Source organism: Centroberyx gerrardi, chromosome 16 (assembly GCF_048128805.1).
Source record: "Centroberyx gerrardi isolate f3 chromosome 16, fCenGer3.hap1.cur.20231027, whole genome shotgun sequence".
Taxonomy (NCBI): domain Eukaryota; kingdom Metazoa; phylum Chordata; class Actinopteri; order Beryciformes; family Berycidae; genus Centroberyx; species Centroberyx gerrardi.
In genome coordinates, this window is record NC_136012.1 from 28,873,103 (window position 1) to 28,898,805 (window position 25,703).

The following is a 25,703-nucleotide window of genomic DNA, read 5'->3' on the forward strand; positions in this document are numbered from 1 at the left end:
GCCTGTCCGCTGGAAAACAATAGAAGCAACACAGAGGAACGGAGTTAGCTCGTTCTTACTGACGGATCCTGTTTCTGTTGTGAACCTCAGAATCCGGCTCGGCTCGGTCAGCGGCTTCATCCACACCGACAGCTCGGGACAAATCATTTTAAAGTCTGAGCATCATGCTGTATTTAAATACTGCCAAGCTAGCCACCTAGCTAGCTAGCCCAGCTAACGTTAGCCCGGCTACCCAAAACAGAGCGTTAGCAGATAGCGGCTAACAGCTATTAGCTAGCTACACCGAGGAGGCGGAGGATCAGCTGTTTGCTAGACAGATGCTGTAGAAACGGCAGACAGCAACATTTCTTTTACAGTAAGTGAACTTAAAACGTACTCTTCTTGTGGGGATAGGCTAGTCGTTTGTTTTCTCGCCCCTGAATTGATGGTAGTAGTTGGATTTATATGTTTGCTCGGTGAGAGTTTTACCCTGTCAAGTTTGTGAAGAAGGCAGGCTGATCGCTAACGCTAGCCAGTCAAGCTAACCAGCTCTTGTTCGATAACCTAGCTAATACTTGAGCAAAATAAACTTTTGAACAAGTTAGTAATCTGATATATTGTTCCCATTATGTGTAACGTTATTTATATCTAATGGCTGGTAGCGAAGTTAGACGCTAGCTAGCTCCGTAACGACCAAACTTTGCCAGCAGCTAAAAGTTTTGGGATTTTTCGACGCTCCAACTTTGGTTTGTGAGTAGAGGAATGTGCTAGCCCAACACGAGTCAGATAGCAGAACATTTCATTGATTTGAGGTCGTTGTGAAATGAGAACATAGTGATTTAAAGCATTAACAGTTTGCCCGCACATTAGTGAGTGTTGGGTTGTATTGAAACCACAGGAAGAATCAGTGTTTGTCTTCGCACTTGGTAATATCAGACGGAATGTGGCTTTAGCAGACTCTACAGCAGGTTATACAGCGACTTACTGGAGATGTTATACAGAATGGGATAATACAGTTAACGAACATGAACTTGATTGTAAGTTAGCAAGAACGGCAGGCTGAATGAAATTCCACCAAAAACCTTGATTTTCCTCTCCGGTAGTGACTGCTGCTGTGACTAAAGGCCATTAGCAAGACAAAGGTTGACTCCATGGAGCCAGCAGAGGATTCTTTGTAAAGGGCAAGGGGGGTGTAGACGCCCAAACTGAAAAGAGGCAAATTCAGCATTTTATGGACGAAACCTGAGTCTGGAGTTTACCACAGTCTTTATTGATGATGGCGGATTTTGTTGCACCGCGACACAGCGCGGTGATGGAGAGGCTCCGCCGGAGAATCGAGCTCTTCCGGCGGCATCACAACAGCTGTGAGAGCCGCTATGAGAGCACGGCGCTGGAGCGGCTGGAGCTGGAGCGGCAGCAGACCTTCGCCCTGCACCAGCGCTGCTTACAGACCAAAGCCAAGCGCTCCAACAAGCACCGGCAGCCCCAGCCGAGCAGCGACCAGGCGGGGCAGAGAGGGCCGGGGACGGGCGGCGGCAGCGCGGACCTGGGGGAGAGCGGCGCCGGGGAGCAGAGCAGGAACAGCACTTTGATAGCGGTGAGTAAATCCCAGCAGATTACACACTGATGCGGCGGGGAAAGCCACGGAGGACGGCAGCTGCAGGGGCTTTTCACCACAGCAGCAGTTTCCAATCATGTGCCATTGAGACCAAGAGTCTGCAGGTTTCACTCCAGCTGATCTCTCTGATTAGTCTCTCTCTCTCTGGGTGAAGTTGTGCTGATTGGTGAAATCAGCCGCTGATGGAAACCTGCAGACTCTCAGCCTGGATGGCGCACGATTGAAGACATTTGAGTCCAAGTGTCCTCCATGCAAATGAAACGGAGGCAGTGAGTGTGTGCAGCTGCAGTGATTGACAGAGGAAGTGTTGTCTGTGGCCATGCTGCCTGTCACATGACTCCAGTGTTTTCCTTCAGCCTGTCGGAGCAGAGAGGAAGCTGCTGCTGCTGCTGCTGCTTTTACACAAACAGGCCGCTCTCCCGCCTGGACCGCTCCGTTCACTGGGAGCTGCTGCAGGAGGAATATGGGGGAGTGGTGGGTTACTGTCCTTCACCCCCCACCCTGCTAATGTGTCCTTGAGCAAGACACTGAATCCCAGCCAGCTCCAGACCCTGACCTCTGACCTCCCTGTGGTTTTCGTATTATTTTAACCATTATGTGTGCATGTCTACGTGTGCATTTCTAAAGAAGTGTAGTCCTATGTATGTACATAGCACAATGATTACTACTATATAATAATAATAATAATTATCATAATAATCATAAACTTTTTTTATATAGCACCTTTCTTAATCAGAGTTTACAAGCTGCTTTACAGAATAAAAGACAGAATACAAGAGTAAAACAAACATGCAATAGAATAAAATACAATAGTAAAAATTTAAAGAGAAGCATAGGCAACAACAGCAGATGAATTAAAACTATTGGTAAAATAAAATCCAAAACAGCACAGTGGTTAGTGTATATATAACAGTCATTTCATCACAGCGCAGTGTGTTCTCTGGATGGCCTGTCAGCTGCATGTTAACCTGAACTGTGTAGTGTGTGTAGTCTGTTCCTCTGCTGCTTGGTTTAAACCAGCAGGATGTGATGTGGAGCTTCATGGCAAACGCAGGCTGATGTCACTCTTCCTGTGGACTAGACTGGACTGGATGAGTCTTCGCTGCTGTTCAGCACTGTTCGTGTGTTGAACAGTCAGTCCTGTTAGTCAGGTCCAGTCACACTGGAGCTTCAGTGACAGAGTCTCTTTTCTACAGCCGTGACTCTGTGGAAAAAAACCTGCTGCGCTGTTCCAGTTTTTATAGTAGGAAAACTACTTCGGTGCGTGAAACCTGTGAAATGTTGTTTTAGAAGGGGGAAAAAAAGGCCGGCACTCAAAAGAACAACATTCAGGATTATTTAATTTCAAGAGGAGTTGAGTTTTAATCCAAAATACTATAGACCCATCTTGGACATGAGCTGAAGTTCAGCATTCAGTATCTGTAAACTCTAAAAGATTCGGTCTGTAAGAGTCTCAGTCAGTGATCATCTTAAGGCAATATTTACAATATTTACTGTTTATATGCCGCAATGAATGGAAAGATTGAGCAGAAATGTAGGTGAAAAATAATCATGTTATGCTTACTGATAATGAGCTGACTGAAGATAATGTTAAAGAGATAAAGGCGTTTGTTTACATGACAGTTTTGCTTTAATCAGGTATCGACTTATTTGTGAGAATGTAAACATACTCTCAAGAACTAATCTGTCCCGGTTTCCCCCTCGTCTGAAACACTGAGGGTTTCTCCACCGGGTCCCTCTCTAGTCAGTCTGGATTCTGGTTTCCAGAGTCTCCATCAGGTGTGAAGGTCCCTCCCTGCCTGGCTGGAGGCGGAGCTGCAGTGTGTCGCAGCAGTTTACTGCAGCAGTGTGTTGAAGCCTTCTCAGGCCGGTGGATCCGGTCAGACTCGGTGGGTGTGACCGGACTCTGTTAGCTATCAGATGGACTTTGGACTCTTCTGCGCTCCACTCCTCTTCTCTGGGTTTCAGAGTGTCTGCCTCTGCTTTTGGTGCCAGCAGGTCTGAACCTCCGGGTCGAGGCTTGGGCTGCAACTAATAATTCATTTCATTATTTTTCTTGATTAATCATTTAGTCTATAAAATGTAAAAAATAATGACAGATGCCCATCAGATTTCCCAGAGCCCAAAGTCAATCTTCAAATTTCTTACTTGGTCTGATCAGCAGACAAAAAACCCAAAGTATTCATTTTATAATGAGATGAAACCTAAACTCCTTTCACACATGAAACCTGTAAAATTGACGTTTACATTTTTCCAGTAAAGGCAGCAGTTTCTGTTGTTCAGACATGCCTTTCCGCTTTTTTTAACATAATGCTGCCGTTCACACAATACTGACAATACTGTTAAATTCCACTGTTGTCATTTTGTCCCGGAAATGACGTTTAACCTCCGGAGTCGCTGCAGTTTGAAAACACAGCAGCGAATCTCTCCGTCCGCCCGACTCCCAGGATCTCTCTGATTTCACCGTCTGTCCAATTTGTCATTTTCATCAAAAAGTAAAAGCTGCAGTCTGTAGCGGTTTGTGTTTCCTCCTCCGAACGTTCTGCCGCTCTGGCCTTAACGCTCTGTCATCATCCACACACAGACGGTCGATACACAACTTTACTGTAACGTTACGACGTCCGGATCAGAGAAACTGAAGAACTGATTCACTGGCATTTCAACACCGGCTGCTTTCCACACATGAAACCTGCTGATACATTCAGAACAGACTGCAGGGGGACAGAGGCTCTAGAAAAGCAGCAAATACTAGCTTTCGTGAAGCTGTAACCGGCTAATTTGGGGTATTTTTGCCTGATAAATGTCTAAAATGATTAAATGACTACCACAATTATAATCAATTAATTTTCTGTTGGATCGATTAAGCGACTAATCGTCTCAGCAGCTCTGTTTCTGTTGTTCCCACATGACCAGAGAACTAGAATGTTTTAATGAGCCCGATATTTACTCGGTTTATTTTTATTTTACTAGTTTATTTGACAGGGACGGTGCTTTAATAGACATTTCTGTAGCAGAGTTGGCCACAGAAGCAGGAAACACAAATCCAACAGGAGGCAGAACAGATGGAACGTCCTCGTTAAAAAACGGACCGTCAGCGTTCTGCTGGAAGAGACGAGGCGTTTACTGTCAGGTTACAGGATGGAAATATTACCAGAGGAAATGACAAATGGGATTTCAGTGTGTGTGTGTATACTGGACACTCATGTTAATGCCAGGTGTAAATATAATCCAAATAGATCTAATCCAGCTTCATGAGATCTAGTCACAATCTGGATAGGAGACGCATGTCAGTGCAGTGAACGTTTTCACCTGTAGCTCCGGTCAGATGTCAGGACCGGCTGCCTGGAAGTTAGAGCAAATATCAAAACCAGAGGAAAACATGGAGGCAGAAACACAAGACGACCCGCAGCAGAGGATCAGTGACAGATTAAAACACATGAGGATATACTGTAGGTAGAGCTGGGCAAGAATTCAATATTATCGTTTATCGTCTTTCAGTGGAATCGTATTGTGACGATATCCTGACACACAATTCTGTCTAAACTGATGATAACAAGCAAAGTTTATTTAACAACGGACAAAAGGAATAGGGAATATTATTTGAAATATTAGATGTATATATCTGTACACTACCAGTCAAAGGTTTGGACCCAGCTGACTGAATGTTCTGTGTTCTTCATTCTCTTAAAGCATTTTGATCTAAAGGCTTCTGCTTAAATACTTGAAATGAGTTTCTTAGACAAATATAAATAGTCAAGTTGATCCTATGTATGAATTTCTTTCCAAAGCCTTTGCCTTTCCATCAAGGCTAAGAATCTAAAATATAAGATAGTTTTGATTTGTTTAACACTTTTTTGGTCGCTGCATAATTCCATTTGTGTTATTTCATAGTTTTGAGTCTTTACTGTTATTCTAAAATGTGGAAAGTAGTAAAAATAATGAAAAATGTGGCGTGTCCAAAGTTTTGACTGGTAGTGTATATTATTTGAGTTTAGTTCATCACACCTAACGTCACCATGCAGTTCAACAGGATGAACATCAGTTTGAATATTGAAGGTGATTTTCTCTTGCTCTTCCAAAGCGGAGGGGTCTCTGAGTCTAAATAAGCGTGGACAGCAGGGAATCTGACATCCTGTGATATTCTCTATAAATTTATGACCAGGGAGACAAAAATCGAACAGGTCCATGACATGAAGTGAAGTTTCCTCCAACAGTCTGGACTCTGGTTCAGTTCAGACTCTGCTGTAACAGACAGGAGTCCAGTCTGAGGAGTCTGGCAGGCGGAGCGGCGCTCTGTGACCGGAGTCCTGTGTGGTGACTCAGTATTAGTCGAAACCCCCACCGCCCCCATGGAGCTGAGTCATCACTGCCTGCTGTGTGTGTGTGTGTGTGTGTGTTTGTACAATGCTGAACATTGTCAGGAAAGTCTTTCCTCTGCGTCTCTCGGCGTCAACAGCAGCCTTTGTGTTGCTGTTGGAGGCTGCGGCCGCTCCAGCAGGACCGACTCCTCCGGCTCTCCGTAGTGACGTCACTCACCACAGCTCACTGTAAAGATGTAGTGCTGATGATAGTATTAATAATAACGATTATAAACTTCATTTTTCTTGCGCTTTTCAAAACAGAAGTTAACAAAGTGCTCAACAAACAGGCAGCAAATTGAGCACGGCAAAAAAGAAAAGCAGCAATAGTGATGTAAGTATAAATAAAATGAAATGACAACATAATAAAATAGTAGTAGTAAAGTTCAATATAAAACATGCAGGTGCTTAACAGAAACAAAAACTGGCAGAAAGCATGTAAGCAAACTCCGATAACCTCACACACACACACACACACACACACGATATTGTGGATTTTTGTGGCAAAACGAGAACTGAAAAATTCCAAGGTGAGTCACTTCTGAAAACATTTTCTACACACTCAGCCTTGCCAGCTGCTTTAGCCATAATAAAGGCGTTTGAATATTTTCTGAGGAGAGTCAACTTGAAATATTTTCTTTTTGTTTTGCCACAGAGTTTACCCTTTTTTTTTTTTCCAACAAACGCCTCTGGTTCTGACTTCCTCTGAGACAAAGCAGCTCTTGCTCCTGTGGTGCTGTTGTGTATTTGGTGCTGTGATGTTACCTGTGTGCTTCTGTTAGTCAGGACAGCCCGGGCCGGCTGGATCCCCGCTAATGTCAGAGGTCAGAGGTCGACCCTTCATGACTCGTATCGTCCCTTTATTTCAGTTCTGTCACAGTGAATTAGCTCTAAAATTAAAAAGTGTTTTTCTATCGTCCGGCAGCAGAGTTTCAGTTCCACTGTGAATCTCACTAGCTCACAACTGCTAAGTGTTAGTCAGTGTCTGGTAAGTTGGTTTACTGTCCATGTAATCAACTAGAGCTGAATAAATAAAAAAAATAAAAATAAAAATTGCAACACGAACTTTCTAAATCTCAGAGTCTGCGTTTGTATGCAGCATTTCTTCAGAGTTTGGTCCAAACTAGATATGTGAAGTTTTGAGTTTTAGAATCAAAACCTTTCATCAGACTGAAACTCAGTAAATCTGCACACTCACATCTATTTTTATTTATTATTATTATTATTATTTTAATTTACAAAATCACTTTTCTTAAACAATAAGCAATTTTAAAGTTCTAAAACATTATGACAAAGAAAAAAAGAAAAAAAAACAGACATATCAAGACTGAAAAGTGTGTTTACTCCCCAGGTAATCAACCATAATTTGTGATTCCTGGTGTAAACGTATAAAATAGTGACAGTGGCTGTTGGATCGGGGGGAGAAACCGTTTTCTGTGACCGATGGACAAAACGTGGTTTCCTTCCCTGTCAGTAACTCTCCAGTGGAGCTGCTGAGCCTCTGGTGTCAGATATATAGATCTGTAACACATCACACATTGTGCCAAACGAAGCTTGAGGCGGCGGCTACACTGATCCATCAGAAACAGACAGAATTTGGTTTTGAGCGTCAGCATGGCGGCGAGGCAGAAGAACAAGAAGCTTTACTCATAAAGAAGAAACAGACTCTGCAGTATAAATTCACTCAGAAACTGAGCTGAAAACCTCCGGTCATCCCAACGCTCCACCAGGCTTTCTCTGTTTTATCTTTGTTTCGGTCGGACCGTCGTCTCTGTGTTTGCCGCTAGTTTTGCAAACAACGTAGGAACGCCTCTGATTGGCTGAACGGACGCTGACGAATCCGTCCGTCCAGAAGAAGTTCAGCTGGTTGAACTTTCTGTCCGTCAAAACAGATGGAGTGTCACCGCCTCACTCCTCCAGACCAGGAGCTGCTGTGAAGCTGCTGCTCCCTCTGGCTGCCAGCCTGCGGGTCTGGGTCTGGGTCTGGTTCTGGGTCTGGGTCGGGGTGTTGGGTTTTAGGCTGAGGGCGTGTTGTGTTAACGTTGAGCGGTGGAGCTGAAGCAGCGCTCAAGGCTAACGGGAACAACAACAAGGCGTTTTTCAGAGCCGAGGAGGAGCTCAGTGTGGTTCCATGGTGGAACAGTGACAGCACAGCTAGGATCTCAACAGAACCACACAGCTGCTGTGCTTCAACCAGAGGCCGGGTTCACACCCCACCCTGCTGAAGTGTCCTTAAGCTAGTAGTAGTAGTAGTAGTAGAATTGGTTTTTTTTTGTAATAGCAGTAGCAGCAGTAGTAGTAACAGACTGACTGCAGCCTAGTGTTTCCTGACGTCTGATTGGTGGAGCTGACTACAGGCTCTAGGGACTCGCATACCCAGAATGCCACTGGTGTGTCAGGAACAGGCTGTGAGGTTCGGCTGGGGAAGGAATTCAGAAACCCCCCTCCCTCCCCCCCCCTCCCCTCCGCCTGGCACTCGCTCTTTTGTTGTAAACCCCCCCCCCCCCCCCCCCGCCCCCAGTCCCCAGTCTATAGACATGGTAATGAGTTAGATGTTGCTGGAGGTTGGGGGGGGGGGGCTGATGGTTACTGAGGAGGGGGGAGTAGAGGGGGGAGGGGGGGGGCACAGACCAGTATTTCAGGTTTATGAAGTTCAGTGAGTCACCAGTTTCCTTTTCCTGAGGGGAGTCTCTCTCTCTCTCTCTCTCTCTCTCTCTCTCTCTCTCTCTCTCTCTCTCTCTCTCTCTCTCTCTCTCTCTCTCTCTCTCTCTCTCTCTCTCTCTCTCTCTCTCTCTCTCTCTCTCTCTCTCTCTCTCTCTCTCTCTCCCTCTCAGTATAAAGCAGCAGCCGCCACCAGTGTGTGCGGACAGCCACATCAAACGAGTGCTGTGTGTGTGTTACGGCGGTGGCGGCATTGTTCAGCAGCTCCTCACACACACACACCGGACATGATCAAACGTCTGTGTGTGTTCAGATCTCTTCCAGTAGAGTCCAGTCCACCATGTGCTGAGGCAAGACTCGCTCTGCCAGGGCCGAGGGTTCACTTCCCTCGAGCAAGGCACTAACACTCTGGTTACGGTTGGAGGATAAATTCCCTGTGTTTCTGTGTATTTACTGTAAGGTCATTTAGATACATGCCTAAATGTCAGTAGTTTGACCAGGTTCATTTCCATACAGTTTAAAAAGATTTACATTAATTTGTTATAAGACTGTTTATGACTCAGCTGGACTAGAGATTATTGTTTTGCCTCCTTCTTCCTTATAAAGGAAAATACAGTAACATCAACTTTGGCAGAAAATGTGATCAGTCATGTTTGTTAGTCAGTGGGTTTGGAGCAGGATGAGATAAAGACTGAACCAATAAAACAACATGTTTTCTAAGATCTTCCTCCAAGTTATTCGGCTGGAAGGTAAAACAAAACAAAGTTGAAATCAGTTTCTCTCACTCTGAGCTGTTTGTGCTTCTGCAGATGAAGCTCCATTCCTAACGGATCAGCAGGTTGCAGCGGGCTGTTTACCAGGCAGAGCCGCTGTCCCGTGTGCTGGACCGGGCCCAGGCCGGCCAGATAAACTATTAATGTTTTGAAAGAGCTTCCCGTTCCATTTGTGTGAGTCCAGACAGGACTTAGCGCCGTGATTCAGCGCTTTCATTACAGATTTGAGACTCGCTCACGGCTGTCGGCCCCGCGCTTGTTTTTGGTTGAAAACAAGAGTTCACTGAATATTACAACGTGCTTATATTCAGCTCCACATGCAAATATTATTCAATCTTAATCTGATTAAGGAAATACTCTGACTATAGAAACGGTCCTTTATCAGATTCTCTTAATGTTAGTAAGCTGATAATCAGAGGAACAGAAGCTGGTTCACAGACAGATTTCTGCTCAGTGTTTCCAGTTATTAGGGATGTAAACACCTCAGTCACATTTCTGTTGGTTTTGTCAAACTGCAGGTCAAAGCCGTGCCTGTATCGCTGACCGGGCCTGCAGGGCACATGACCACCAGGGGCCCCAAAATATTCTAACTCCCGTGTCCGTGTTCAATGCATTTTACAACATTTCACGAATTTCAATTGAAATGTGCAGTCAGGCGGGACCCTGACAGATATAGGCCCGTGGGCCACAGTTTATGATTCTGGGGGCCCAAGTCACAGCCTCTAATGACATTTCTTTTGATGTGGAGTCACAATTATTAAACTGCCACCTCTTGCTTGTATGTTTATGAGCAGTGCATTTAGTGAGTATCATCCAGCTAACATGCAGAGCACTAATTATATACTGGTGGGGCAGGGGGGTCTAGGTACAGACAGGCAAACCTTTTCAATCAATTTCAACATTTAACTGTTTTTTTTGGTCCTTCATTCTCTCCACCCAGCACCTCGTCTCCTTAAAGCCACAACCTGCAATCCAAATGTAAACAAAAGGAAGCCCCACCACCTGAAACTAGGAACTAAAGTTTGCCTTGGGATTGGACGAATCTGATCACTCTCAAATTGAATGAGCGAGCTGTAGATAGAAGGAATGGCAGTTTGTAATAGCTAAATCTGAGTTTCACATTACTTTGAACCTGTAAAAGGTTTACGTTTGTATTGTTTGTGAACAGTTAAGTTAAAGTGTGTGAGTGCGTGCCGAGAGGTGGGGGGCCCAATAGGACATGTGTGCCCAGGGGCCCTGTGGTCGGTTAATCCGGCCCTGGTCAAAAGTCACCAGATGCAGTAACCCGGATGTTGTATTTACAAAGCAAACATGGCTCAGTGCATATAGAATGATTATTAAATGAAACTGCGTTATTAGAGGAATCATGTCACTTCGAACCATGCAAATGTCATAATCGAATTTTTACTTTAAGCGGATTACTCTAATCAGAGTGTTATTGTACATGTAAACCTACTGAGTGTCTCCAGCTTTCTGTAAGCTTCTCTGCTTCATGACTGAAGTGGATTTAACAGGAAAATCGATAAAGGATCAGAGCTTCACCTGCTCAGTCTGCTTCATGGAGACAGCAGGCCTTGATAATATTTAAAAACCACAGTGAAGCCTCTGGTTAGTAGCTGTTGCAGGTGGTAGTGTGTTGGGTGCTTGTTGCAGGTGGTAGTGTGTTGGGTGCTTGTTGCAGGTGGTAGTGTGTTGGGTGCTTGTTGCAGGTGGTAGTGTGTTGGGTGCTTGTTGCAGGTGGTAGTGTGTTGGGTGCTTGTTGCAGGTTGTAGTGTGTTGGGTGCTTGTTGCAGGTGGTAGTGTGTTGGGTGCTTGTTGCAGGTTGTAGTGTGTTGGGTGCTTGTTGCAGGTGGTAGTGTGTTGGGTGCTTGTTGCAGGTTGTAGTGTGTTGGGTGCTGTCAGGTGGAGGAGGCTCGGTGTGTTCATGCTGGCTGGGCTGCAGCCTGCAGAGCAGATCTGGTGACTGGAGTGAGGAAGGTCTTTGTCTGGGTTACGTAAGCCTGCCTGGAGCTGATACTATTAAAGACAGCAGCTGAAAGCCTGTACAGGTTTTATCCAGGCAGCTGCTGGTTTCTCTCTGTTCCCCTTCCATCCATTCAGCTGGAAAACTGCCCCATAGCTGGAAAACTGCCCCACAGCTGGAAAACTGCCCCCACAACAAATAGAAAATTCATCATCTGACTCTGTTGCTCAACCCGCCCAGAAAAAAATAGCAGTTATATTGTATTTGTATCATGATGTAAATATCCAAATTAGACATTCTAAAGTGCAACAGCTCTGTAAGTGATGCTGGGGTGAACCTGGGTCTCATGGTAACTGGGTGTTAATGTTGAACTGGTTCTCTAGTTGCAGGAGACGGTGAAGAGGAAGTTGGAGAGCGCTGGTTCCCCGCTGGGCAGAGATCAGGTCAACGGCTTCAGCGACGGCTTCCCCCCCAGCAAGAAGTCGTGTCTGGACAATGGCGCGGCCAACGGCTCGCCGCTGGACTCCAAGCTGGGGATCAGGGACTCGCTGGCCTCCAACGGGACCCACGGGCCGGCCGGGGAGTCGGCGGACGGCGGAGCGGAGCAGGACTTCCGGCTGAAGGAGCTGAAGCAGGAGCCGGACGACATCCTGCCCTGCATGCTGCCGGCGGGGGGAGGAGCCAACAACAGCCTGTTCCCCGACCTCAACCTGAACGAGCAGGAGTGGACGGAGCTGATGGAGGAGCTGAACCGCTCCGTGGCGTACGAGGACATCCAGGACATCCTCAACGACGGCTTCGAGGACCGCAAGGACCCGCCCGACCTGACGCCCGCTCCGGGCGGCGGGGCGGCAGGAGGGGGAGGAGGCTCCCAGGGCCAGTCGGGCCTCCTCCCTCCGGATCTGGTCAGCGTCAAGACGGAGTTCTCGCCGGCGGCGGCGGTGTTCGACCAGGACTCTCGCACCGGCTCGCCCCACGTCCGGCCCACCTCCTCCGGACCGCCTCCGCTCCCCACCAGCTCGCCCGTCGCCTCCTCCTCCGCCTCCTCCCCGGCCCTGCCCCCGTCCCAGCCGGCTCCGCCCCCCAGGCAGCTCCAGCCTCCCAACCACCTCCTGCCCCCCGGCCCCCCGGTCTCCAAAGACCTGTCGCCCGCCCAGCAGCTGCAGCAGCTGGCCGCCCAGCAGCAGAGAGCGCAGCACCTGCACAGCCAGCTGCAGCACAAGCAGCAGCAGCAGCAGCAGCAGCAGCAGCAGCAGGGGTCCAAGTTCCACACCCAGGGGACCCACCCCCACCCTCCGCCCTGGCCCCAGACCGCCAAACCCTCCCAGAGCCCACTAGGGGGCGCCTTCGGTATGGACAAGCCCACCAGCCCCTCCCTGTACCCCCAGGACTTCAACCCCAACACCCCCAAGCAGCTGCTGATGCCCGGCCAGCCCAACAAGGGCTCTCCCAAGGCGGGGGCCGGGTACATGCAGGGGCCCGGGGGCCACCCCAACATGCTGGGGCACCCGGCCGCGGGACCCCCCCTCAGCCACCCGCCGGCACCGGGAGCCCAGGCCCCGTCCGCCATGCTGAACTACAGCAACACCAAGCCCCTGTCCCACTTCGAGGCCGGGGGCCCGGGGCCCGGACCGCCCCGCCCCCCCAACACCCAGAGCCAGAACAAGGCCGCCCTGCTGTCGCTCATCAGGCAGCAGCAGCAGATGAAGCAGAAGAACAGCATGAACTTCCGCCCGCACATACCACACACACAGGTAAGAAACACACACACACCAGACACAGCACACACAGGTAGGAAACACACACACCACACACACAGGTAGGAAACACACACACACCAGACACAGCACACACAGGTAGGAAACACACATACCACACACACAGGTAGGAAACACACACACACCAGACACAGCACACACAGGTAGGAAACACACTGCCCTACATCATGTACAGTATCACAGCTTCAGTAAAGTGGCACTCTGACAGTAAAGGACATAGTTGGTGCTTACAGAGATCTGAAGGACCAGAGGTCATTTCTTTTATTTTATTTGTCCAGAGAGACTCCTTACAATGTAAGCAAGTAGGAAACTTTTTTTCTACTGGCCATAGCAGCAGGTTCATCCCCAAAATGAGCAGCCATGTTCACTGTTTTCACAGCCAACTAGACTCCAGAAGCTGCTGGTTAGCTGGAGAGCAGACTAACCTACCAGACTGCCATAATCTGCAGTATTTGGTTGGTTAAGTGAAATGTGGTTTTCAAAATGTGAATATGAGGCTGAACAGCTTTATCTTTTTAAAAAAATATATATATTTTGAGGTGGGTTTTGGAAGGCTGTTGGAGCTTCTTTGTCTCACCCACACAATTTGTATTTCTCCTCTTTTTTTTAACAGTTTTTATCACTTGAATATGCAGACAAACTAAATTCTAGTGTTTCCACCGGTCGGTTTGACTGAACTCTCCAGTCAGCACCAACACTAACTTCACAACACTACAACAATAACAACTACAAGGACCGATCAGTGTTTTTCAGCCCTGCTTTCGTAACCAGGCCTGCAGCACATTCCAGAACCATGCTGTGTACACACACTCTCTCACATACACACACACACACGCACACACACACACTCTCTCTCACACGCACACACTGGACAAGCACACAGCAAAACAAAAGGCCTCCATGCTGCAGAGACAGAGAGCTGTACTTCATTCCCCAGAGCTGAATAAAGCAGAGCAGGCTGACTGGAGTCTGCAGGTCCTCTTTAAAAGTCTCAAGATGTTTTAAACTGAAGACTTTCAACAACTTTCACTTTAGATAATTCAGTCGGATAAAACATTGTAACCCGGTCAGCCTGCAGCCCTTTCTCCAGTTGTGGGGAATGAAGCAGAGCTAGTCTGCTGCTTACTGTCTGTTTACTGCTGCTGACGTCACAGTCCAGATCCCAGGTGAGAGGTGTCCTTCTGCACTTCAAAGGCTGCCTGACTATGGAAAGAGGAGAACAAAGGTTATAGTCAGAACATGTTCGATTAACGTCCAATAATAATGGTTGAACAACAACAAGACCAACATCCAGGGTCTGGGATTCCCAGCCGTCAAACGTTGGTAAAGTGAGTCTTTGGTGGGTCGGTCCCTGAGCACCTCGCCACACGGCCGCTAACCTTCTAGTATGATAATATCTGAACGCCTCGGTTCTATTCAGCCTTTGGTCTTTTGCCTGTTCTCAACCTTTGTCCCTGCTGGCCACCGTACACTCTCTGTCTGTCTGAGAGCCAATCAAATCAAAGTAAAGCACTGGCTCTGTATCAAACAGGCTCCTGATTGGCTGTCTGTTACCCCGCTCTACAGACAGCAGAGGCGTATAAACTTCCTGCATGTTAACTAACTAGTCTAACATTAGTTGAAACTGAACGTTGAGTCTCTTTAGGATGAATTATTACTTTTAAATTAAACTCTAAACGTGCTGTTGTGTGTCACACAGCACCTGGTTCTATACATGAAATAACACTAGGCTTGGGCAATATCAAAAGTTAATATTGTGATGCTGTCCCACCAAAATATCGCGATATACAATATTATTGGGGAAGCCACTTGAAATAAAATTAAAAAATCTTACCACCAGTAGTTTATAAGTTTGTCAGGTGGGTGGGAGACAGTTCGGATATTCGTATTGTAATACTGCGATATTCACAAAATATCCCAATATCAGCTCAAGCCTAAATAACACTGAAAACAGTGAGGGAGACTCTTTTCTTTGAAAACTGTATATTGATTACTTCGTCCAGTAAAAGTGAGTCTTGGCAGGTAATGTTTTGTTCGCTGGTTTGAGTCTCCACAGGTCTGAAGTGACTGAGAGACGCAGCGGCAGCACCAAATGTTTAGTGTTGTGGGTTAAAATGAGTCCGACTGCAGTATGGAGCCTTTTGTTCAGCTGTGCTGCTCTGCTGCAGTCTGGCATGGGCCCCACGCTTTCTGTGTGTGTGTGTGAGTGTGAGAGAGTGTGAGAGAGTGTGTGAGTGTGTGTGAGTGTCTCTGGGTCAAGCAGCTGGTTGCTAAGGCTCATACAGGGGGGTGGAGGGGGGTGATGACAAAGCAGCCTTTCATTCTCTCTCTCTCTCTTGCTCTCTCTCTCTCTCTCTCTCTCTCTCTCTCTCTCTCTCTCTCTCACCCCCTCCATTTAAATATAGCTGCTGCTGCTCGTTCGCTCTGTTCTCGCTGCTCTTCAGTCTCTGTATGATCCTGACTGTTGCTCAGACCGTGTCGCCAGTGCAGAATACAAAATGTTCATTTTCTAAAACCAACAAAACACACTGAAACCATGTTGAGATGATGAATTATTTTGTTTGAAAAACCTCACCAATATGTATAATAACCTCAGACTGGTCCAACATTGAGAACATGTAGCTAAACAAATCATTCAGAAGCCAGTTCGTTTATCTCCTCCTTTATCCCTCCTCCTCCTCCTCCTTCATCCCTCCTCCTCCTCCTCCTCCTTCATCCCTCCTCCTCCTCCTCCTCCTTCAGCCCTCTTCCTCCTCCTCCTCCTCCTCGGTGGCTCGGTGTCGTCCTGCTGAGGCTGAAGCTGCAGTCTCTTCTTGATACCAGACCAGATTTCCAGACTGTCCACAGCGAGGCAGTTAGCCAGCCTGCTAGCTAGTGCTGGATGGAGGAGAGTCTGGAACACAGAACTTGAATGCATAGAACAGTCATTTCCGTTCAAATTAATGTTCCTGGACGGTCGAAGCGGCGGCCATTTTTATCCGTTGGACTAGCTTCTGTATAAAGCGACTTACAGCAAGTCACTGAGCTGAGAGGTTTTACAGCAAGAACCAAAGCAGCTTCTCTGTCTCCTTGCTGCCATGGATTGCTAACATGCTAATGTTGACTAGAAGAGCTAGAGAGAGAAGTACAGTCTGTGATGAAGCTACGTTAGCCTCGTCGCTAACGTTAGCTTCCAGTTGAGTTCTGACAGTTTGCTAACACACTCATCTGCTCAGTTCTCACAGTGTGACAGACTTTACACCTTAATGTCCAGACTGTGTTGTCACCATAGCAACTAACACTTAAAATTCCATAATCGCCATTTTATGCTGAACTAGCTAAATTACCAAGACAAACAGTGGAAGAACCGTTCTGTCCATTCAAGTTCTGCGGTCTGGAACCTGCATGTGGTGATAAACAGGAAGTGTTGGTTGGTCGGTTGAACAGAGAGAGCGGAGAGAGCCGGACAGCAGCAGGAACAACAGGAACAAACTGTTCGTCTGCTGAAGTGAAACTCAGCAGCGGCTCAGGCTGACTGGTCGACTCACACAGGATAAATATCTGCTGTGTTGAAGTGGCTTGGTTGATTTATCTCTGATTGATTTTTGATAGATAGATAGGTAGGTAGATATGTAGATAGATGTATTTATTTATTGGTCCTTTCACCGTGTTCACAGCAAGTATGGCACACGCTGAAGCACCAAATCTTAAGGTCAGGACTTTGCAAATGTTTTCATGTCTCAGACCCCAAATTTGACCCCAGACCCCCCATTTGATCACATCTAGTCCCAGGGATCCATATGGGAAGATTTTAGTTAGTGATTTAGTATTGAGCTGTGGAACTGCCTCCTGTACATGGGAGACAAAAGTGGTGAGAGTGAAAGCTAGGATTATAGTAGTCATTTTTTTTAAACAATGTTTTTTATTGAATATTAAATTTCACATATATCATATATATATGGGCAAAAAAATATATAAAACATAGAGCAGTAGTTCTCACATCTTACATATTTGGCAGGAAAAAAATACACATACACCTACAAAATGAATGGATAAATAGATAAGAGTAAATATAAAAGCCGCAATATAAAACACTCATGTTGATGTCATCTCTCTGACCCACATGTGACAGAAGGCACATCATCCTCCTGCCTGAAGACGTCCATAGTAGTGATTTTAAAATACTCTCTCAAGGACCCCTGGAGGTCCCAGGACCCCAGTTTGCGGACCGCTGCTGTAGGTTGTTGCTCTCCTCTTTCATATGATGGCAGGGAAGAGTTTTCTCTCTCTAGCCTCTTCCAGGCTTCCTGCTGGTCCTGGAATTCCTGGAATTTCACGGGAATTTGAGAGGTGTTTTCCAGATAGGGAAAGTCAGGGAATTTGATGAATCATCTGCCCAAGTCAGGGAATATCGGGGAATTGTCCGAAGGGGTCGCTTTCCAGGAATATAACAGAATGAGTTTCCAACTTGTTTCACACATTCATCACATTCGATGGTTTCAGACTGAAAAACAACATGAACAAGCCAGGAGGGAAGAACAGTTTTAGGTCATGGAAGAGCTCCACCTTAGTTATGGATAGTCATGGAAAAGTCATGGAATTGTACATCAGGGCCGAGGTGTGAACTCTGGTGTTAAAGGAGTAACGGCCTCAGGTCAGTTCTGTCTGTCGGTCTGTAGATCTTCTCAAAGCTCTGGGTGTTTTGGGCGTCCTGGTGCCTCAGTGTGAGTGTGCACCATCTAAACTCACCATGCCGGGGTCAAATCCGGTCTGGGACCTCTGTCACATGTCATCCCCCTGTCTCTGTCTTTCCTTTCTCTCTCTACTTTGAACTGTTGAAGGGGAAAATGCCAAAACAATGATCTTTAAAAAAAAAAAAAAAAAAAAATCGCTGCTCAGATCCGCTGTCGGCTAGATATTTCTAATAACTAATAATCATGCTTTATTGACACCAAAAGCTACCTAGTTACCACTTGGCCCTGGTACTGCGCCCCCTGCTGGAGACATGCATGACTTACAACCGTCTTTATGTTTTTTCAATTCCATCTCCAGCAGGACCAGAACAGCTACCCTGCCCCGCCCCACGGCCCGGGCCCCACCAACGCCATGGCAACCGCGCCGGGAGGCAACGGCATGGCGACCCAGCCGGGGGGAAACGGCATGGCGGGTAACCATGGTAACGCGGCGTACATGAGCAGCCAGGTGGCGGCGGCGCTGAAACAGCAGCAGCAGCAGCAGCAGCAGCTGCAGATCCTGGAGCAGCAGAAGCAGCAGCAGTACCTGCAGAGACAGCAGCTGATGGCTGAACAGGTGAAGCTCACCAACACAGTTTACTTTTTTATGTGTCAAGTTAGATTTTCTAAAGTGTTTTGACCCCAACAGGTTGGTCACAAGATGCTTTACAGAGCAACAGAGGAGAGTAAAGGAGAGTAACAACGGACAGACAGAGGGTTGCTTCACAGCTTAGTGTTTTACATAAATGAAATCACTCTATAAAAGATTCATTGAAGAGTTAAGAGACTAAATATTATACAAAATAAATCTTGCCTTAAGTTCATCATTCAATATCTATCAAATCTAGATGATCCAGTCTGTCAAAGCATCTCATTTACTCAACCAAGGACTAATATTCCTAATATCTTAAAAAAAAAAAAAAAGAACCATCTGGTTCAGTGTTGTGATTTCAGTCATTTTGTCTGAGTTGCACCACCTTTGTAAGTTAGTCAAATCACTTTATTCAAATGGCAGAGATCTGATTTTGGAGTAAAACTCTTCAGTTTCCTCCAGTAAACACTTCTCGTCTCACACACTAGAGGGAGCTGCTTCCCCATAGAAGTGGTTTCACAGCTCAGTTTAAGAGATGGCTTAAAGCAAACCTAACTTGCAATCATGAGTAATCATACTACCTCATCTCTGGCACTGCCTTTACATACTCTCATTGTTTTTACATATATCTGTTACTTTTGTAATGCATTTATGTATTGTATTGTATTGTATTGTATTGTGTGGTACTGTAGTGCTTGCTGAAGCATTGTATTGATAACATTAGGCCACTAATTTGTAATAACCTGCCCAGGGACTACAGATGAAAATGAGCTCATTAGCTAATTCTGGCACATTTACATTGATGTGGAAACTGAAATGTTGATTAATGTGCACTGTCCCTGGTAGGTAAATAAATAAATAAATAAACACATACAGTTGTGGCTGTTGTATAAAAGCCAAACCAGCCCAGAGCAGAGGGTCTCATCATGATCCATGAAGGTCCAACAGTCTGCAGGTTTCACTGATCAACACAGCGTCATCCAGAGAGGAGGAACTCATTACTGACTGTTTACATGCACACAGTAATTTGATCAAGGTTCTTATTTCAAACAGACAATAGTCTGATTAAGCTGTTTACATGAGTTGTATAGAGAACTGTTCCATTCATATTCCTGTTTACATGCAGCGGAGCTTAGTCTGAATGATGATGATGACGTTAAGCGGCCCTTTGTGCCTCTGTGTGTGAGTTTCCCCGCTCTGTTCTGTTTTATAACCCATAGTCATTCTGTCTCTGTAAACAAGTTCACCAGCTTCACTGTTGGCTGGGAGCTGGCTGTCAAACTGTCATCATGTGTCAGACTGCGGCAAGTGTTGCAAACATGTTGTGATTATGGTGTTTACAACCCTTAAATAACCCGACTAATATCACAATACTCCACATGTTTTAATTGGAATATGCTTACTCTGATTAATACTGATATTCAGACTACGGTAATCAAAATGTTTACATGTTCATGTCTTATTCAGAGTATTGTCATAACTGGATTAATGTTGAAATATCGGTGTGCATGTAAGGCAAGGATAAACTTTATATATATATAGCACATTTCATACACAACACAAATTCAATTTGTCTAGTCAAATGACATTATAATAGAAAGAATGATACAAAATAGGTATGGATAATAATAAAAAATAGAAATATTCTTTTATTGTACTCCATTGTAGGAACAAACCTCTAAACCTATGATTTACCGTATTGCAGCATTGGAACGACCCTCTATACCTATATTCGCCTTCTTGGGATCGAACCTCTATGTTCCCTAATGGGTCATAACTCACAGGTCGTAAACACACTCTGTGTACTGATTGGTTGGAATGAAAACCGGTGGACTCTTGGGCTTCAATGGCGCATGACTGAACTCTGCTGCCCTGGACAACGATCTTTACCCGGAATGTGGAGACCATCACACCCATAATCAGTACAGAACGCCCTGTAGGGGATTCTTGTTATTCTAAACTGTAATAAACTAATGACCTCTAATAACCTCTGTCTGTCCAGGAGAAGCAGCGTCAGCAGGACCAGCAGCTGCAGAGGCATCTGACCCGGCCTCCTCCTCAGTACCAGGACCAGCCGGGCCAACCGGCCAATCAGAACCCTTTCCCACAGACGCCCGTCAACCAGTTCACAGGTAGGACTACAGCCTTTGTTTTGGATTAAACAGGATTTCCAGATGCGTTTTCTGGTTTGTTTTATCCTACCATCGGTGCCAGGTGGGTGGGGTTTACCACACAGGACAGTACAGTTAGGACCAGAGCGTTCACAAAATCACTAGAAAATATTTGAAAGTCAGTTTAGTCTACAGAAAACTGACATCAGTAAGTAAGTCATCTTAAAATATTACAAGGCCTTCAGGATTTCTCTGAGAACTGCTCACTAGGGTTTGGCGGTAATTATTTCATACGGTTAAACCTTCTCCTAAGTTTACCAGGGTAGATGGTATTACTGGGTAATTCAAACGTAACGTTGCAGGGAGCTAAAGGGAGACGTCTTTGCTGCACCAAAATGCTGAATTTATCACGGCGGCTAGACCTAGACCGTTGTTTAAATGTATCTGGAGTCTTAATTATGTTCACAAAAGGTAAGCACCAAGTCAGCATATTGCATAGATAATCTCATGGCAAATAATGTCTAAATTCAAGACGTTTGATGACTAATTACCTTGGGTTACTGTATTGCTGTGAAACCGCCCAACGCTACATTCGTCAGTTCACTGGTCAGATGTATTATCTGCCATTTGGAAGAGGCTTTTATCCGAAGCAGCTCAGCAGTTATATTTTCAGAGTGGGAGCTCCCAGTCGACCCCGGCAGTGTTAGTGCCTTGCTCTTCTCACTGGGCTTCACAGGGAATCAAACCTCCGTCCCTGGCAGCGTGGTGCCGGTGAGCCAGGACGACATAATGGTCTCAGTCGACATCATTAGGTTACAGAGCAGAGGAGGAATTCACTGGTAAGGTGACACTTCTGAAAGAGAGAGAGAGACTATCAGTTCAAAGTGAAGGCACAGCAAGACTTTGAAACTCGGTCTGAAACGACTACAGTTACGCCACTTCACCTTCCACACAATGGCAGCTAAGATCTCAGTCTGGGTCGTAGTGTTAGCTGGGTTTGAGACCTTTTTATTTAACCAGTTCAGGGAGGAGTGCTGGTTCACAGTGAATGGATGACAGGAGGAATTTATTCTGTGGCGAGCTGTTGCTGTAAATCATTCAATATGTGTGGGAAAGGCTGTTAGACTCAGCAACACGACACTTACTTCACTGTCTGAGGTATTTCTAGGTACTAGTGACCTCTGTTTGACCGTCCTCTGCCTTTTCCCGGGAAAGTTTCTGTCAAACAAACCGTGAGCCAAAAGAACATTTCCAGTCCTAAACCCCAGACCGCCGGCCAAACCCAGTCCATCACTAAACCAAGAGTCACCATTTGGTCAAAGGAGGGCTGAGGACTGAAACCATAGAAGAAGGCTCTGCTGTCCCTTACGCCTCGTTTGGGCGGGACAGATCTTTCTTTTGGAAACAGGTGGTTGTTGTTGTGATGTTCAGGACAAACAGTTCATTGTCTGTCAGTGAAAAAATAAGCGTCCCTCCGCCCCCTGTGTAAATGTTACTTACCACTCATTTGAATGGCAAACTAGGTGTACAGTCCAGAAGGTTTTCCAGTTCCAGTGAACTTGCTAATGAACTGTGTTTGGTCTGTTACTCCCCACACTGACGCAGGTCAAACACAAGAAACAACACAAGATTAAAAAGGGCCAAAATCACAAACATTTACATGAAAGTATGTAAATATGTGATTTAAGTAGTGATTTCAAAGATGGTGGTGCAGCTCCTAGACATTGCACAGTGCATATCAGACATAATAATAATAATAATCACTTGGTTACAAAGTGCTTTACAAAGTGAGAGAATAAAAATGGACAATATATGATCTTTGGCACCAGTTCAAATCCTGGCTGCTGCATTCTGAATGAACTGGGCATGAGAGACTTAAACTAAAGCAGGAATAGAGGGAGGTGCAGTCATCTAAATGAGATTCAAGTTCGTTTATTTATATAGCCCTTTATCACAAGCATGTCTCAGAGGACTTTACAGAGAATGTGTCTAGCTAGATCTAACTAAACACAATCAATGGTGAACAAAATTATATAGGACAAGCATAGCGAAAAACAAAAGGTAGGCAAGAGCAGATTTTAGCAAGACAAACAATCTAACTATTCTACATAGCCTAACCTACCCAGCACCCCCAGCCTTAGACCCTGATGCACACAAGGAAAAACTCCCAAGAGAAACCTTAGTAGGAAAACTTGGAAGAAACCTTGGGCGGGCTGAGGCAAATAGGGATCCCCCGCCCCAATTTGCTGTCATTGAGTTTTAAAAAGTTCTGAGACATTCAACACTTGTTCTCTGCGAGGCAGTTCTTGAAGAGTAACTAAACCCCAATCCCAAATCTGTGTAAACCCTAAAAAGCATGCTATAGAGTACAACAGGTGGTGACACGATAGGTAGCCACTACCTATAGTGTACAGAATTGATTTTAAAATTTTATAGCTGACTTTTAAATCTATTCATGGTTTGGCCCCAACGTATATATCTGGGAACTTTTAACTCCCCTTGAACAACAACGCTCACTGAGATCCACTGGAAAAGCTCTGCTGTCAGTTCAGACTTAAGACAAAGGAGACCGAGCGTTTGCGAAGGGCCGAGTCCATCACTGCTTTTAAATCACAATTGAAAACATACTTTTTTAAACTTTTCCTAATTGTTTTATTCTCCTTTTCTGTTGGCTTTTATTATTTGAATGTATTTTTATGCTATTTCTTGTATTTGTTTTATGTCATTGTTTTAATCTTCTGGTGTTCAGCAATTTGTAACTTTGTTAAGAAAAGTGCTATATAAATAAAATTATTATTATCACCTGGCACCAAAGATCAGAGGGGGGGTTAGGGTTTAATTCCTCTTTTAAGAGAGCTTATAAAGTTTTGATCACAAGGTTTTAACAGGAGATATAGCTGGGTATCATCTGCATAGAGAGAGACATTATGTTTATGAATGATGTCGCCCCAAAGGGGAGCATGTGGAAGGATAACAGGAGGGGGCTTAGAATTGAGCCCTGAGGGACCCCACTGGTGATTATTACTGAGGTAGATGATGGATTGCCTTTTATAGTAGAGTAAGTTCTGTTTGAGACATTGGATTTGAGGCAGAGATACCCACCCACTGCCTGAGGTGGCCAAATAAAAGTGCATGATCAACTGTGTCAGATGCCGCACTGAATTCTCAAAGAAATAGCCATGATGTTGATATAAGATGCCAAAAGTACAGGAACATAATTTTGATCGCTAAATAATCAGTAGCCTGGTGGAACCATCCGTGTTCTGTTCCGCCACACAAATACATCTAGTCCCGGCATGTTAAGAAACACGTTAGGGCCGCGGCTTTGTGTTGAGCAAAAGAAACTTCACCCAATCAGGTGAACGAACTGACGCAATCAATGGGTGCTGCATCGACACATTTGTTGACATTCACGGCTGATAACAACTAGCAGATATGTATGCTAAAGAGCTAGCTGTAAATAATATTTACCATTTGTATGTGATGTGAACCTCATCCACCACAAACCTCTTACGGTTTTCGCGATACACTGGCGTTAGCAGCTTTTTCTGCCACTTTTCACTCAGCAACCAAGACTCTGGGCTGTCAAATACAAGCTGGCAACGTCCAGGAAGGATGTCTGAATCGCTGTGGACACCAATCTGCGCAGCTGTGATCCTCAGCTTCGTAGCTTCACTGATCTGCATCAGTTAGCTCCACTAGTGGCCAAGAACCCTCTTTTCATTGTTGTTCCGCCATTGATCTATCTGTCAGAGCTGAGCATGCTGTGTTGTCTGTCTGTCTGTCTGCTTGTTTGTTGTAAATTTGTGATGTGTTAAGAACTTGTAGCTTTGTAGCTCACAAAGTCTTCTCTTTGTTTTCACAGCCTCTTCTCAGCCAATGGGTAACGTTGGCTCCATGGGAGGCCCCGCCCCCGGAGCCCAGCGTATGTTCCCTCAGAACCAAGGTATGATGGGAATGAACATGGGTCAGGGCGGGGGGCAGGCTGGTGGTGTAGCCCCGCCCCCAGCAGTCAGCCAGGCTGATATGAGCCTGTCGTCCTGCGGAGGGGGAGGGGGAGGTGTGGATGTCCAGCAGGTCATCTACAACAACATGAACCTTCACCCCAACCACCCTAACCACCCGAATCACCCGAATCACCCCAGCCACCCCAGCCACCCAAACCACCCGAACCATCCCAACCACCCCAACCATCCCAACCACCCCAACCACCCCAACCATCCCAACCACCCAAGCCACCCCAGCCACCCCCCTCAGCAGGGCAGCCTGCAGAGGCAGCCTCTGGGCCCCATGAGCGCCACCTACAGACAGAACCTTCTGGCCCAGCAGCAGCATCTGAAGACGCAGCCCAACGCCGCCATGTTGAAGCAACAGCAGCTCGCTGCCGCCCGGATGCCAGGCTCCATGCCAAACAGTATAGGAGCCAACCTGCCCGGCTCCATGCCTGGTGGCATGCAGGGCGCCCAGGCTGCAGCCTGGCCGCAGGCGCTGGGCAACCAGCCCCCCTCCAGTAACGCAGGCCTGCCCCCCAACGCCTTCAACAACCCCCCCAACCCCTTCCACATCCAGCAACCCCGCATTCCCAAGATGCCACCGGGCGCCGCGCCCTTTGGCACCAACCCCAGCGGCCGTCCCCTCGGGGGTTTGAACCCCGGGCAGCAGATGATGCAGGCGAACATGGCAGCTGCCCAGCAGAGGGCGCCGCCCAACCCGCAGGCCCTGGGCCAACCGCTGGCCAACCAGCAGCAGACTCAGCAACAACAGGCCAACCAGAACCAGAACCAGGCCGTCCTCCCTGACTTGGGGGCGTTCGGACAGCCACAGGGCAACGGTCGCCAGGGACTGCAGTGTAACCAAGGATACCAGGTCAGTCGGACTGCCAGTCAACAACAACAGCAGCAGCAACAGTTGTCGTTTGGCTACAACGCGGCGTCAGGGAGTTTCCCTGGGGAGAGCGAGCTGGTCGACTCCCTGCTGAAGGGGCAGAGCACCCAGGAGTGGATGGACGACCTGGACGAACTGCTAGCTAGCCACCACTAACTAGCTACACCTACCAGCACCTGGTCCACCTAAACCCTGCTGAGATGTATGGCTGTATCTAAATGTTGGAAATGTGGACATGGGGCCTCTGACACCCTTTTAAAGCAGTCATGTTGAA

The 25,703-nt window shown here is 46.4% G+C and overlaps 1 protein-coding gene across 1 annotated transcript; it reads left to right on the plus strand.

The window, feature by feature from the left end:
- Window positions 1-25,703, plus strand: maml1 (mastermind-like transcriptional coactivator 1). Its single transcript, XM_078289176.1, has 5 exons — window positions 1-1,576; window positions 11,736-13,106; window positions 18,162-18,419; window positions 20,437-20,566; window positions 24,411-25,703. The coding sequence occupies exons 1-5, from the start codon at window positions 1,253-1,255 to the stop codon at window positions 25,583-25,585; spliced, it is 3,258 nt and encodes a 1,085-aa protein (XP_078145302.1). The 5' UTR covers window positions 1-1,252; the 3' UTR covers window positions 25,586-25,703.